The following is a 14,951-nucleotide window of genomic DNA, read 5'->3' on the forward strand; positions in this document are numbered from 1 at the left end:
ACACACACACGCACGCGCACATATATATACTCACGCGTGCTCATACACACACATACACAAACATACACATACATACACACACACACTCACATGAACACACACTTGCACACACACGCACAAACACACATAATAATATAATATGCACACACATGCACTCACGCACTCACACATACATATTACTATTATATTATACTATAAACATACACAAGACCATACATAAAAACTGATTCGTTTATTCACACCTCCTCCCCCCACTCCCCCACACCCCCCTCCCGTTTTGCCCCAATTTTATCATCCCTAGATCCAAGCAGCAGTGTCCTCACAAAGAGCAGAGAAAGAGCTCGGTGATACCTGCTCTCAATACGAGTGCGTTGCCTACGGACAGATTTGCTCTGCCGACTACAAGTGCATCTGTCTGCTGGGATGGTATCAGTACCCGAATACCAAGCAATGTACAGGTTGGGACTTGTATATATTATGTACCTATATATGTGTCATGACGCGGTGGAATCAGACGCTCGTTAATTTTTGGGCATGTGGAGTTATTGTAAAGGCCTAATTTTAAAGCTTGTTCATTTGACTTCCTTTCGGGGAAAACAAATATACATCTATGTTGAATAGAAGTGGAAATGTTACATGTACTTGTGATGGAAGGAGGTCAGGGTCGTCTGGTTTCAGAGATAACATTTACCAGAAAACGGCCCCCAAAGTTTTGTAACTTCCTTAGACTGAGAGTCCTTGGAAACTGAACATTTACATTTTTTGTGCCTTTAATCAATGTTTATTAGTCAAATCCTCACAGAAATGTGTTTTTAAATGAACATAAAAGGTCTTGAGCCAAAAAACAGAAATTTGATAGAAAATGCCAAGCTGGAGGAAAAATGCCTGTTTCTTCGATTTCATTATTTTGACGAGCGCCTGATTCCACCAAGATGCTTCTCATGTATATGATATGTCAGGTAGCGTTGTGAAATCAGGCACTCGCCAAAATAATGAAATCGAAGAAAACCATTTTTCTTCGCGTAAAGACACTTTTGGCGAATTTTCATTTTTGGCTCAACACCTTTTATCCATTAAAAAATTATTTTCACTCTGGCCTTTGATGAAGAACGTTGATTAATAGGAAGAAATAAACGTACATTAAAGTTTCCAAGGACTCTCAAGCTTTTAAAGTCGTCAAACTTTGGCGGCCGTTTTCTCTCTTTTTTTAACCTCTGAAAACAGGTGACCCTCACCTCCATCAATCCAAAAGAATTCAACTTCTATTCAAGAAAGGTGGATAATTTGTTTGTTGTTTTATTTAGCAAAAGACAGACAAATATAAAATTTTAAGGATAATACCAAAAAATGCCATTTCCCCAAAAATTGACGAGCGCCTGATTCCACTGCGTCGTGACTCGTATATCTGATTTGATTGTTGTTTTGACTCATTGTTTAAGTGGTTGGTCATTGCTGAGTTGGTTAATGTTGGAATAACTGTGGGTCGTTTGATTGATCCAAACAGAGAGAGAGAGTGAGTGATTGCTTCGTTGGTTATTAATTTTTAACCATTTTTATGTTGTTGATTTGTTGATTGATCCAGAGAGAGAGAGAGAGAGATAGAGAGAGAGAGAGAGAGAGAGAGGGAGAGAGAGAGAGAGAGAGAGAGAGAGAGAGAGAGAGAGAGAGAGAGAGAGAGAGAGAGAGAGAGAGAGGGGGGGGATAGAGAGACACAGACAGACGGACAAACAGACAGACAGAGATAGAGAGAGAAGAGAGAATGTTATGGAGCGGAGGTGTATCAACACATACTAATTCTGTCCTTCCTTGTTGTGTGTATGCGTGAGTGCATTAACATGTTCTTATGTACAGTAGAATTGTAAAAGGGCTGATTTGTCAATGTGATGCTCATGCTGTGCCCGAACAACTTACGGGGGACTGCTGCTTTTTCTTTCGTCATCCTTACTATCGTCATTTTCCTCTACTTCTTCTGTACGTTTGTCACTCTCTTGTGAACTGCTTTTTTTGGGGTGCCTTGATAGTTGAAGCAGACTTTATGCTGTTGAGGCTAGAGAGGTGAGCAGAGTAAGCTTGATTCCCCGTTTGGACTTCTCTGTTGACATTGACATCCACCTCTTGGCGCTCATATGACCTTATGCAGTTAGTCAATTAGTTGTGAGCACTGTAAAACCTTACTAGTGGGTGGTTGGCGGGTGCTCTGGTGTGGTTTGCTTCTTCTTTCCTATCAAACGTCTATCGTCTTTATCTCCGCTCCTTCTTTTTTGTGTTTGTTACTCTCTTGTAACACCTCTAATCTTCTGGCGCTCATATGACCTTATGCAGTTGCGAGTGCCGCAAAACCTCTACTTTAAAAACTGACTGTAGTGTCTTTAGGCCATTCCTAAAGGGGGGACATTTCTCCTTCAAGCACAGTAGAATTGTGAATGGGCTGATTCATGTCACGCTCATAACTGTGCCTGATCTACAACAGGGAACTGCTGCTTTTTCTTTCCTAATCCTTACTATTGTCATTTTTTCTCTACTTTTTTTGAATGTTTGTCACTCTCTTGTGACCTGAGTGCTATTTTTGGGGTGCCTTGATAGTCGAAGCAGACCTTTTGCTATTGAAGCTAGAGAGGTGAGCAGAATAAGTCTGATTCCCTGTAAAAAATTCTCTGTTGACACTCACTCCTTGGCGCTCATATGACCTTATGCTGTTGCGAGCGCCGTAAAACCTTCTACTGTAAAAAAAATGTCATTGTTATTGTTATTACCCTTGTCACACATTGTCATTTGATGATCATTATCATGGTCAGTGTCGGACCCAGTACAGAGCCTGACAGCCACCGATGTGACGAGCTCAGACATCAGCGTGTCATGGCTGCCCCCTCCCACCTCAGGGACCGGTGAGGTCATCGGCTACGTCCTGCGAGTGTACAACAGCGACGACCTGTGTCTGAAGAGACGTTACTTCCTCTGTGCCGGCTGTACTCAGGTCAGTGATTCGTTGCTATTAACACTTTGCACCCTCCGGGGCGGTGCCACTGACTGTAGTGTCTTTAGACACCCCGGGGCGGTGCCACTGACTGTAGTGTCTTTAGACCCCCCGGGGCGGTGCCACTGACTGTAGTGTCTTTAGACCCCCCGGGGCGGTGCCACTGACTGTAGTGTTTTTAGACCCCCCGGGGCGGTGCCACTGACTGTAGTGTCTTTAGACCCCCGGGGCGGTGCCACTGACTGTAGTGTCTTTAGGCCATTCCCAAAGGGGGGACATTTCCCGTTCAAGCACAGTAGAATTGTAAATGGGCTGATTCATCAATGTCACGCTCATAACTGTGCCTGATCTACAACAGGGAACTGCTGCTTTTTCTTTCCTGATCCTTACTATTGTCATTTTCCTCTGCTTCTTTTGTATGTTTGTCAATCTCTTGTGCCTTGATAGTCAAAGCAGACCTTGTGCTGTTGAAGCTAGAGAGGTGAGCATTCTAAGTCTGATTCCCTGTAAAGACTTCTCTGTTGACACCCACCCCTTGGCGCTCATATGACCTTATGCGGTGGTGAGCGCCGTAAAAACCTCAACTATAATAAAAATATAAAATAACGCCTTGCAGTCACTTGGTGCAATAATGTGCCGGTGAAAATTTTCCGTTCTGGTCAACTGATGCACCTCTGCGCCAGGCCCGATGGGGAGGCAACGTGGTGAAATCAGGCGCTCGTCAAAAGAATGAAATGGAAGAAACTAGCATTTTCCTGCTGGTGTGAAAATTTTTATTGAATTTGTTTTTCTTGGCTCAACACCTTTTATGCCCTTTTAAAAACAATTTATTTCTGTGTGGATTTTACTGAAAAATGTTGATTAAAGGCACAACACATGCAAATGTTCAGTTTCCACGGACTCTCTCAAGATATGGAAATTTCCAAATTCAGGCATCCATTTTCTCACTAATAATTTTACTTCTAATACCAGGTGACTCTAATCTCGTTCTGTTGTAAATATCTTGACTATTATTCAAGATAAATGTGTCACAATGCGGTGGAATCAGGCGCTCATCAATTTTTGGGCCTGTCCAGTTAGTGGTGGCTAAAACAGCACCTGGACATGGATGGCTGGTGCCTCTATAAATAAATCATTGATGGTCTGGTCTGGTCCAGTTAGTGGTATCATCTGGGAAGGACTTCCATAACGAGCGACCACCCCATCAAACACAATTATAAAGAAGAGGCCTAGACCTAACCCTAACCCTACCCCCAACCTTACCCCTAACCCTACCCTTACCCCTACCCCTACCCCTACCCCTACCCCAAGCCCTCAATTCTGCTCTGTCTCATAGTGGTCGCTCATTACGGAAGTCCTTCCATCATCTGGAAGCTTATTCATTTGTCTTGCTTTCAATGAAAAAATATCTATCTGTCTTGAATAGAAGTTGAGATATTTGAGATTGAAGCAGTTGAAGTTGCCTTGTTTCAGTGGTAAAATTAGTTAGAAAATGGCCTCCAAAGTTTGGTAACTTTAAGAGACTGAGAGTCCTTGAGACCTGAAAAAATACATAGGCCTATTCTCTGCCTTTTCCAAATGTTTTTTCAGTAAAATTCAAGTGAAAATGTGTTTTATATGGACATTAAAGGTGTTTTGCCCGAAAAACAAAAAATTGATAAGATTTTCAAAATGGAAGAAAAATATGTTTCTTCAATCATTATTTTGATGACTGCCTGATTTCACCATAATGCCTCACAAATGGTTTTTTATTTTCATCGAAAGAAAGATAAACGAACAGACTTAAAGAGGATACCAATAATACCAATACATGCCCCAAAAATGATGACTTCCTAATTCCAGCACGTCTTAGTCACATTTTAAGAAGATTGATCTCAATTAATTAGACTTTTATTAGACCGTGGCGTCGTTGGCCTAGTGGTTAGGCTCCCGGACTCGTAATCGTGAGGTTGCGGGTTCGGGGGTTCGAGCCGCGGGCCCGACGTTGTGTCCTTGGGAAAGGCACTTTACACGAATTTCCCTCACTTCACCCAGGTGGGAATGGGTACCCGGCCATAGACAGCGAAAGATCTTGTCAGTATGTTAGTGCTTTAGCGCCTATAAATGGCTGCTTGCACTGTATGCTTCCCAGGAAGTTGAGGTTGTTTCAGGTCTGCTGGGGTAATAGTATAGATTGTGAAGCACGTAGGTCTTGCTGTTGAGCTGGGATTTGCGCTATACAAATGATATCTATTATTATTATTATTATTATTATTATTATTTTTATTTTTATCATTATTATTACTATTATTATTATTAGTTTATTATTATTACTTTTTCAGAAACCAGAATTGAGGACCAACTGTCCAAGCTCATCAGAAACTGCATCGAGCTTAACTCAGGAAGACCTGAACAACCCGGCTAAGATAATCTCCGGAGCAATGTACAACATCCCTCCATACAGGAACCTGACTCTGACGGGTAAGTTGAACTCTTTCACTTCCGCGAGCTGGGTTTTTTTTTTTTGGTAAGTGTTTTACGGCGCTCGCAACTGCATAAGGTCATATGAGCGCACGGGACACATTGAACTTTTTCAGTTGGTAGGACATTTTGAATTTTACTCAGGTGGTGGCCGAAGCCTACTTTTATCGATTTTAGACCACCAAGGGATCTTTAATGTGCGCACCTTGCTCATGGGACCTCCGAGATTTTTCACCCTTGTCCGAGAAGGCGAGATGTAGATCTTTCCTACTAGAAGATCAGGGGTGTGGCTGAAAGACAGCAGTAAGGAGGAGCCAAGGAGTAGCAGTAGAAAGGCTGCAGAAAGAGTCAGAAGCCCAGAGGAGGGGGCAGGGGGGGGGGGGGCAGAAAGTGGAGACGAAAGCAGACGACAGTACATTGCTAGAGAGCAGGAAAGGAGGTGAAAGCAGACAATTTTAGAAAAGAAAATTTTTCCGCCGCTCTCTGGATTCGAACCTGGGACCTTTGAATGAGAGGCGAACACCTTAACCTCAAGGCCACGAGAGTCCCCTGAGCTATGTTTCCTGGTTAGTGTTACTCGCATTGCCTGAACACGCGCCGTGTTTAACGGTTCTCCACTTTCTGCTTCAAAACCAATCCTACATTTTTTGCAATAATTGAAATTGAAATCTTATGCTGCAGAATTTTCTTTTTTAGCAACATGTTGAGATGTGTCATTATTTCCCCTTTATTTTCATATGTAATATAATAGGCCCCCTACAAGCAGCTAATAATATGGAGAATTGAACTAAAAATGTTTAATTTATCTGAGGGAGGCAGAATCAGAAAGTATGTCACTGATAAATATCGGTCCTGATGAGGATGTTGTTGTTTTTTTCAAATCCCTTTAGCTGCGAGCATTTCGCTCTTGGCAGCGCTATGCCTCCCTCATGAAACCACATGTCCTTGTCGTCTGGTCATCGCCAGGTCCAGGTGCGGAGAAAAACCCCTGGTAGTGAAAGAGTTAAGAGTGAGGAGAACAGATAGATCATTATGAGTGTATCATTAGCGTCGGTGGCCTAGTGGTTAGGCTCTCAGACTCGCAACCGTAAGGTCGTGGGTTCGAATCCCGTCAGGGGCCCGACGTTGTGTCCTTGGGAAATGCACTTTACACGAAGTTTCCTCACTTCACCCAGGTGGGAATGGGTACCCGGCTATAGACAGCGAAAGATCTTGTCAGTTTGTTAGTGTTTGAGCGCTTAATCAACTGCTTGCACTGTATGCTTCCCAGGAAGCTGAGAATGTTTCGGAGTGTTCTATGGTCTGCTGGGGTAATAATATAGTGTAAAGCACATAGAGCCTGCTGTTGAGCGGGGATATGCGCTATACAAATGCTATTTATTATTATTATTATTATTAGCCAGCCGTTAAAAAGTATTAAATGCGAAATTCTGAATATTTTTTCAATTTCCTATTCCATGGTATCTGTTGAATGATTCATTCAAATACACTTTGGCAAACTTTACTAAAACACGCAATAACTCTTCCTTTTACTAAATGTAGAAAAGACAAAGGAATTGATAATAGACTTTAGAGTAAAAAAAGACCAATTGCAACCACTATTTATTAAAGATGAAGAGGTGGAGGTGGTAAGCTCTTACAAGTATCTTGGTGTAACAATCGACCACAAACTTGACTGGCATCCCCACGCTGCTCTTGTGCATAAAAAAGTAAATCCAAGAATGTTTCTTTTAAGGAAATGAAGAAGTTTCCGTGTTGATAATAAGATTTTGTCCCTTTTATTCCATTCTATGATTGAAAGCATGCTATTATTTTGTATTTGCTGCTGGGCTGGGAATTGTAGGGTGAAAGATAAAGAAAAATTTGACAGAACCATTAAGGAAGCCAGCAAGATCTCTAGATATGATTTTACTAGAACTGATGAAATGTATAACACAAGTATAGGAAAAAGATAAAGAGCATTATAAACGACCAATCACACCCCCTTTGCACGCAAATTGTCAGAACGCGCAGCGGCAGATATGTACCTCTAAAAACAAAGAAAGACAGAATAAAAGAGGTTTTATACCATCTAGCATAAGGCTATTGTTAGAATAAGCATTAATGTGTATTGCTCTTTCGAGTATGCATCTATATAAATCTAAAGGTCTTGTAATTAAATTCCTGCATGTGGTTGAATGATGCATTTAATCTGATATTATGTACATTTTGTCAGCTTTACTTTTCTTTTCATATTGAATTATAATAAGAGTAATATATATAATTAAAATTATTATGTATACCTGCATGTGTTTTTACGGTCCAGTACTGCTAAGAAAAATTTCCCTCTGGGATAAGAAGTCTTATCTGATCTTATCTGATCTTATCTTATCTTATCTTATTTTAAGGTAAGAGAGGGTGTAACCAGTGAGTACATTAGAGGTGATGTCAAGTGGATGTAGAAGTTAGAAATCAAATGTTCTGATTGGAAAACAGAAGGCCAATGTATTACAATGGCTCTGTAATGAAGAAAGCAAAGTTCCACAGGGAAGATTATATCATAATACCTGTACTGAAACAATTTTTATCCCTCCATCAATTCATTCATCCATTCATCCATCCATCCATCCATTCGTCCATCCATCCATTTATCCATTCATCCATCCATCCATCTATTCATCCATCCTTCCATCCATCCTTCCATCCATCCTTCCATCCATCCATCCATTCATCCATCCATCCATCCATTCGTTCGTTCATCCATCCATCCATCCTTCCTTCCATCCGTCCATCCATCCATCCATCTATCCATCCATCCATCCATCCATCCATCCATCCATCCATCCATCCATCTATCCATCCATCCATCCATCCATCCATCCATCCATCTGTCTATCCTCCTTTTCTCTGAATGAAACTCTTTTTTTTCTGACACTTACTCTCATGTTAGTGTTCCATTCACAGCATCAGAACCACCAAAATTGTTGCTCTCTTTGTCAGTAAACTCCATTTGTCAGTAAATATGATGTGTGTTTTTTCCTCTACAGTCAGCGCTATCAAGAACAATGCTGAGGGCATAGAAGCAAGGCTGCCTTTTGTGACCAAGATTGGAAGTGAGTTCATTGTTCTGGGAAAATTGTCACCAGAGGAAGAGAGGGAGGAGGAGGGGGAGGGGGAGGGGGAGGGGGGGAGGAGGAGGAGGAAAACATTAACAACAACAACAACAACAACAACAACAAACAACAAACAACAACAACAACAACAAGGAGAGGAGGAGATCAAAAGATTTTTATAGAATTCAAGAAGTAAAGAAAAGAGTAAATAGGAACAAAAAAAAGAGGAAGATCATGATAGTAATAGTTTATCCACCAATGTGTGACAATGACCCGTGCATCTACGGAGGAGAATATTTCAAAATAATGATAAGTAAAATGTGTGTGAACTTTATTGAAAAGCTTTGACCAAAAACACAAAAACGTTGCCAATAACACTACAGCTTTGTACGAGTAAATCACTGTGGCGGCCATTTTCTCGCTAAATTTTCCTGTGATGCCAGGGGACCCCCACTTCCTTCAATCACAAATATCTCGACTTTTATTGTAGATAAATGGGTATTTTTTTATCAGATGCAAGATAAATAAACAAACTCTTCAAACGATACCTATACCCCAAAATTGGCGAGCGCCGGTTTCCGCTGCATTTGGACACTTTTTCAGGGTGTTTTTGCAGCACTCCTCAGCTCAAAACTGACACTGGACTTTGTTGGATATGGATTTTCCTTAAGTGGTCTTACCTCTTAACTATTTCCCTCTTGCTTGCTTCATTTATTCTTTGCACTCTCTCTCTCTCTCTCTCTCTCTTGCCCTTTTTAACTCCCAGTGGAGCGTAGGCCATCAACAACATTTCTCCAGCAAAGCCTGTCCTGAGCATCCTTTTCTAGCTGTTTCCATGATGTCCCCGCTTTTTAAATTTCCGCTAGTACCACTCGCTTCCATGTCATCTTTTGTCTTCCCTTCTTATGTTTTCCTATTGGGTTCCACGTTAAAGTCTGCCTGATGAGGCTTGTCGGGGGTCTCCTCTGGGTGTGTTTAATCCATTTCCATTTCTTCACCTGTATGTCTTCCTTTACTGGCCTTTGGCTTGTTCTCTCCCACAGTTATTTATTCTTAGCACACACCTAAAACATATTTTCCTCAATACCACACTTTAGCGTATGTCTAAGAAACACAGTCCAACAGATGTCATGAATACAAGTCGAAATATTTGCGATTGAAGGAGGGGGGTCTCCTGGTTTCAGAGGTAAAATTAGCGAGAAAATGGCTGCCAAAGTTTGGTAACTTCCATAGCCTGAGAGTCTTTGGAAACTGCAAATTTACATTTTTTCTTGCCTTGAATCAACATTTTTCAGTAAAACCCACCCAGAAATGTATTTTTTCATCATATTTTGGGGAAAATTCAAAGAAACTGGGTGGTAAACATCGCCAATGACTATGATGAAGCAGCAAAGTCTTCAAGGTATTGAGGCAAAAAAACATAAATTCTTCAATAAAAATGACCAATTGGACAGAAAAATGGCAGTTTCTTTGATTTCATTATTTTGACGAATGCTTGGTTTCACCACGATGCCTCACATATGTGTAACAGCATGGGCCGCGAACACAAGACAACAGGGTAAAGAAAAGTTAAACCAATTAATAATGCGGAAAGCTACCCCCCGGAGCAGTGCCACTGACTGTAGTGTCTTTAGGTCATTCCCAGAGGGGGGACATTTCTCGTTCAAGCACAGTAGAATTATAAATGGGCTGATTCATCATGTCACGCTCATAACTGCGCCTGATCTACAACGGGGAACTGCTGCTTTTTCTTTCCTAATCCTTACTATTGTCATTCCTCTACTTCTTTTGTATGTTTGTCACACTCTTGTGACCTGCTATTTCCCGGGTGCCTTGATAGTGGAAGCAGACCTTGTGCTGTTGAAGCTAGAGAGGTAAGCAGTCTAAGTCTGATTCCCTGTAAAGACTTCTCTGTTGACACCCACCCCTTGGCGCTCATATGACCTTATGCAGTTGCGAGCACCGTAAAACCCTCTACTATTTTATTTTTTTTACATTCGGAAAGCATTCAGAATTTTAACATCTACATTCCCCTACTTGGATGAATTGTACATTACAGCTTAACTAAAAAAAATTAAATCCATCCTTTTAGACAACAAACATCCCTTGTTCCCTCAAATAGAAATATCAGTCAGAAGTAAAAGACCTAGGCTTCTGGTCTGTAACAAAGAAAATACAGAAGGACATTTCTACCATCATCCTTCAAAATTCTTCCATCTTAACCATCTTGTTACAAGTGTTCTTATGGTCTTAGAGCATGCATCAGAATAACATTGAGTTACAGTCAGAATTTTGATGACCAAAATTGTGTCGATAGTGCCGTAAAACATCTACCCCAATCAATCAATCAATCAAATCAGAATTTTGAGTATGTATCTAGCTTAAGATTATTATTGTTCTATTAACTTCTTTATTACTGTTTATTTATATTATGCACCTGTGTGTGTGTGTGTGTGTGTGTGTGTGTGTGTGTGTGTGTGTATGTGCATGTTTGGGTGTGTGCGTGTGTGTGTGTGTCTGTGTGTGTGTGTGTGTGTGTGTGTGTATGTGCATGTTTGTGTGTATATGTGCATGTTTGTGTGTGTGTGTGTATGTGTGTATGTGCATGTTTGTGTGTGTGTACATGTGTGTTTGTGTGTGTGTGTGTGTGTGTGTGTGTGTGTGTGTGTGTGTGTGTTTGACTGTGTGTGTGTGCGTGTGTGCATGTACCTGGTGAAACAGGAAGCCAATGTGCCAGGCTCTGGACAATAAAGATGTATGTTATCTTATATTATCTTATCCTATCTTATCTTAGTTTATCTTATCTTAGTCTATCTTATCTTAGTGTATCTTATCTTAGTGTATCTTATCTTATCTGATCTTTTCTTAGTTTATCTTATCTTATCTAAGTTTATTTTATTTTACCGTATCTTAGTTTACCTTATCTTATCTTTTCTTAGTCATCTTATCTTATTTTATCTGATCTTAGTTTATCTCATCTTATCTTATCTTATGCCATCCTTTTTTCCAGCCCCTCGCCAATACACGTCGTTGGAAGTGGACCCTATCCGTGACCTTGATGCTAACCAGGTTCACATAAATGTCAGCTGGACCCCGGGCGTGTACACCGGCCCCTACTTCACTCACCTCGACATCCTGAAGAAAGAACTTCCTTCCGGAGTGTTCCGACAGGAAAAAGTCATTATCCTCAATGGTGGGTCTGTGGGAAAGGTTTCATCATCATTACCTTTCTCGCACTGGATCAGGATACTTACTTTACTTTTACTTTTTCATCTGTCGGTGGCCTAATGGTTACGCTACTGGACGTGGCCTAATGGTTACGCTACTGGACGTGGCCTAATGGTTACGCTACTGGACGTGGCCTAATGGTTACGCTACTGGACGTGGCCTAATGGTTAGCGAAAAATCTTGTCAGTATGTTAGTGTTTTAGCGCCTATAAATGGCTGCTTGCACTGTATGTTTCCCACGAAGTTGAGATTGTTTCAGAATGCTCTCAGGTCTGCTGGGGTAATAGTATAGATTGTGTAGCGCATAGAGCTTGCGGTTGAGCGGGGATTTGCACTATACAAATGATATCTATTATTATTATTATTATTATTTTTATTATTATTATTATTATTATCATCCTCTGTTGCGGTTGAGCATCCAAGGGAGATGCAGTTTTCTGGGGTAGGCCAGCTCCGCAGCTCTTTCATTTCTGATATCCTGGATCAGGTTAAAGGCCACAAACAAACAGGTTCCACCTTTCCCTATCCTGGGCTAACCTCTTGATGTTATTTTGTGAAGGGTTTACTTTGCTGTGTCGTGTTGATCCAGATTCTCGTTTCTGTCTTCCGTCTATACGTTTTTTTCACTCATTCTTTCCTCCTTTCACTTATCTCTCCTTTCTTTTCTCTCTGTCTTTGTTTCTGTCTGTCTGCCTGTCTTTCTCTCTTTCTGTGTGTCTCTCCCTCTCTCTCTATCTATTTGCCTTCCTCTATTCGGCTCGTGTATTTCAGAGGCCGACCGGACTCATCTAGTGGCTGATGTCTACCTGTCTGTCTGTCTGTCTGTCTGTCTGTCTGTCTGTCTGTCTGTCTATATATCTGTCTGTCTGTCTGTCTGTCTGTCTGTCTGTCTGTCTATATATCTGTCTGTCTGTCTGTCTGTCTGTCTGTCTGTCTGTCTGTCTGTCTGTCTGTCTGTCTGTCTGTCTGTCTATCTATCTGTCTATCTATCTATCTATCTATCTATCTATCTATCTATCTATCTATCTATCTATCTATCTATCTGTCTATCTGTCTATCTGTCTATCTCTCTATCTATCTATCTATCTATCTATCCATCTGTCTATCTCTGTCTATCTATCTCTCTATTTTTGTCTATCTGTCTATCTCTCTATCTATCTATCTATCTATCTATCTATCTATCTATCTATCTACCTACCTACTCACACCTTGTATATTTCAGAGGACAACAGGACTTACCTTAAGACCAACCTCCAAGCAGGCTGGGACTACCGGGTGACTGTGATGGCTGTGATACCTCGACAAAACGCAGAAAACCTGACCGGCCCACAGTTCCGCCCCTGGGTGGACGTCCGAATGCCCAGCTTACGTACGCATCTTCTTCTTTCCCACAACATCCTCTTTGGTGTCGGTCAACCGTAGTGGGTGGTTCCCAGGTTTTTTTGGGTGTGGTTTTACTTCTTCTTTAACACTTTGCAGTAACACAGCCAGCAGTACAAAATACCCCATCTGGTCACCCAGCCAGGAGAGTGACTGCAACGGACATCTCAGGCCTGACGCAGAACTGCGCCAGGTGACTGGAACGGATTATTTTCACCGCTGCATTGTCGCGCCAAGTGACCGCAAAGTGTTAAGCACTCAGAGCCTTTTGATTCATTCAAATGTCAGCTGAAGTCGTTTCTGTTTTGAAATTAAGATGAATATTTCGAGTAATTTTCTTTTAGTCAGAACACAACACAACGTTGTATGTTTCTGTTGTACATTGTATTGTATTGTAAAGCACTCAGAGCCTGTGTACTTTTATCGTGGTTGAGCGCTATATAAATGTCATTTATTATTATTACTTTAATCGGGGTTGAGCTCTGTATAAATGACATATTATTGTTCTATCATTCTTTCCTGTAAAAGATCTATATATCGTCCTTCTGACTCCTCTTTCTCTTCTTCGTGGGTTACTCTGTCTGAAAATTCAGCTTTTCAACCTTAGTTACCGGTATATGTATTGTCTGCATCAGGATATTTTGTATTATGTGTAGCTGATATATATAAATCATTTGATTTTATTTTTATGTATACTTTGAGGTAGCCATTAACTGAGTTTTGGAACTGAACAATACAACATTAACTGAGTTTTAGAACTGAACAATACAAAATCAAGAGATCTCAAACTTTTAAAATCATTACAGTTTGTAGCCTTAATGATTAATTTGTATTCACTTTTTATCGAAAATGTGAGGCAGCGTGGTGAAATCGGGCGCTCGTAAAAAAACACTAAATCTAGAGAAACGCATCTTTCCGTCAGTTTGTACATTTTTGCCGAATTCTTTTTTTGGCTTAACCTCTTTAAAATGTCTATATAAGAACACGTTTCCTTGGGAATTTTACTGAAATACATTAATTTAAAGGCACAAAATATGCCATTTTAAAGTTTTCAAACACTCTTTAGCTGTTGGAATGACCAAACTTTGACGCCCATTTTCTCGCTAATTTCACCACTGAAACAAGGCGAGACCTCACTTCCTTCAATCACAAATATCTTGAGTTCTATTCCTGATAAATCTATATTTATTTCATTGGAAGCAAGGCAAATAAATCAGCTTTCAGATGATACTAATAACTCCACATGGCCAAAAATTGACGAGCGCCTGATTCCACCGTGTCGTGACCTAAATGTTGTCACTTTCTATTGTTCAGCCCCGGGACAAGTCCAGCTCGTCTCTGTACGGGGAGACAACTACAATGCCGACGAAATGACGCTGTCCTTCAGATGTCCGCCCGAGATGGAGAGGAATGGAACGCTCCGTGGTTTTGTCGTTCGGGTTATGGTTCTCTCAGTCCAAGACAACACTACGCCTCAGGTGAGTTCCCCTGTCTTTGTTTGTTTTTTTTGTTTTTGTTGGGTTTGTTGTTTTTGGTTGTTTTCTTTGGGGGGGGGGGGGAGTTCATGTTAAAAAAATTTGTTTTTTAATCGTTTATTTTACGTACTTTACTTTTTCATCCTCTGTTGCCGTTAAGTGTCGAAGAGAGACGCAGTTTTCTATGGTAGGCCAGCTCCGCAGCTCTTTCAGTTGTGATATGTTTTCTCAGGGTTTCCTTGACACCCCCAATCCACTATTTGCGTGGCCTTGCTCTTCCTTTATAGCCTGAGTGCTTGGTGTTGTAGGCTCTCGAGGCTGGCTGGCCAGGTGACATACGTA

The 14,951-nt window shown here is 41.0% G+C and overlaps 1 protein-coding gene across 1 annotated transcript in view; it reads left to right on the forward strand.

The window, feature by feature from the left end:
- Positions 1-14,612, forward strand: part of LOC101862081 — a gene marked incomplete at its 3' end in the record, with an annotated part of 26,605 nt that extends 11,993 nt beyond the window's left edge. Inside the window, 7 exon segments of the mRNA XM_035973269.1 lie at positions 302-458; positions 2,796-2,974; positions 5,296-5,434; positions 8,461-8,526; positions 11,537-11,719; positions 12,977-13,123; positions 14,449-14,612. Coding sequence (XP_035829162.1) covers positions 302-458; positions 2,796-2,974; positions 5,296-5,434; positions 8,461-8,526; positions 11,537-11,719; positions 12,977-13,123; positions 14,449-14,612 — 1,035 coding nt within the window.
- Positions 14,613-14,951: the final 339 nt, after the last annotated feature.

This window comes from Aplysia californica, unplaced genomic scaffold (genome assembly GCF_000002075.1).
Source record: "Aplysia californica isolate F4 #8 unplaced genomic scaffold, AplCal3.0 scaffold01091, whole genome shotgun sequence".
Lineage (NCBI taxonomy): Eukaryota > Metazoa > Mollusca > Gastropoda > Aplysiida > Aplysiidae > Aplysia > Aplysia californica.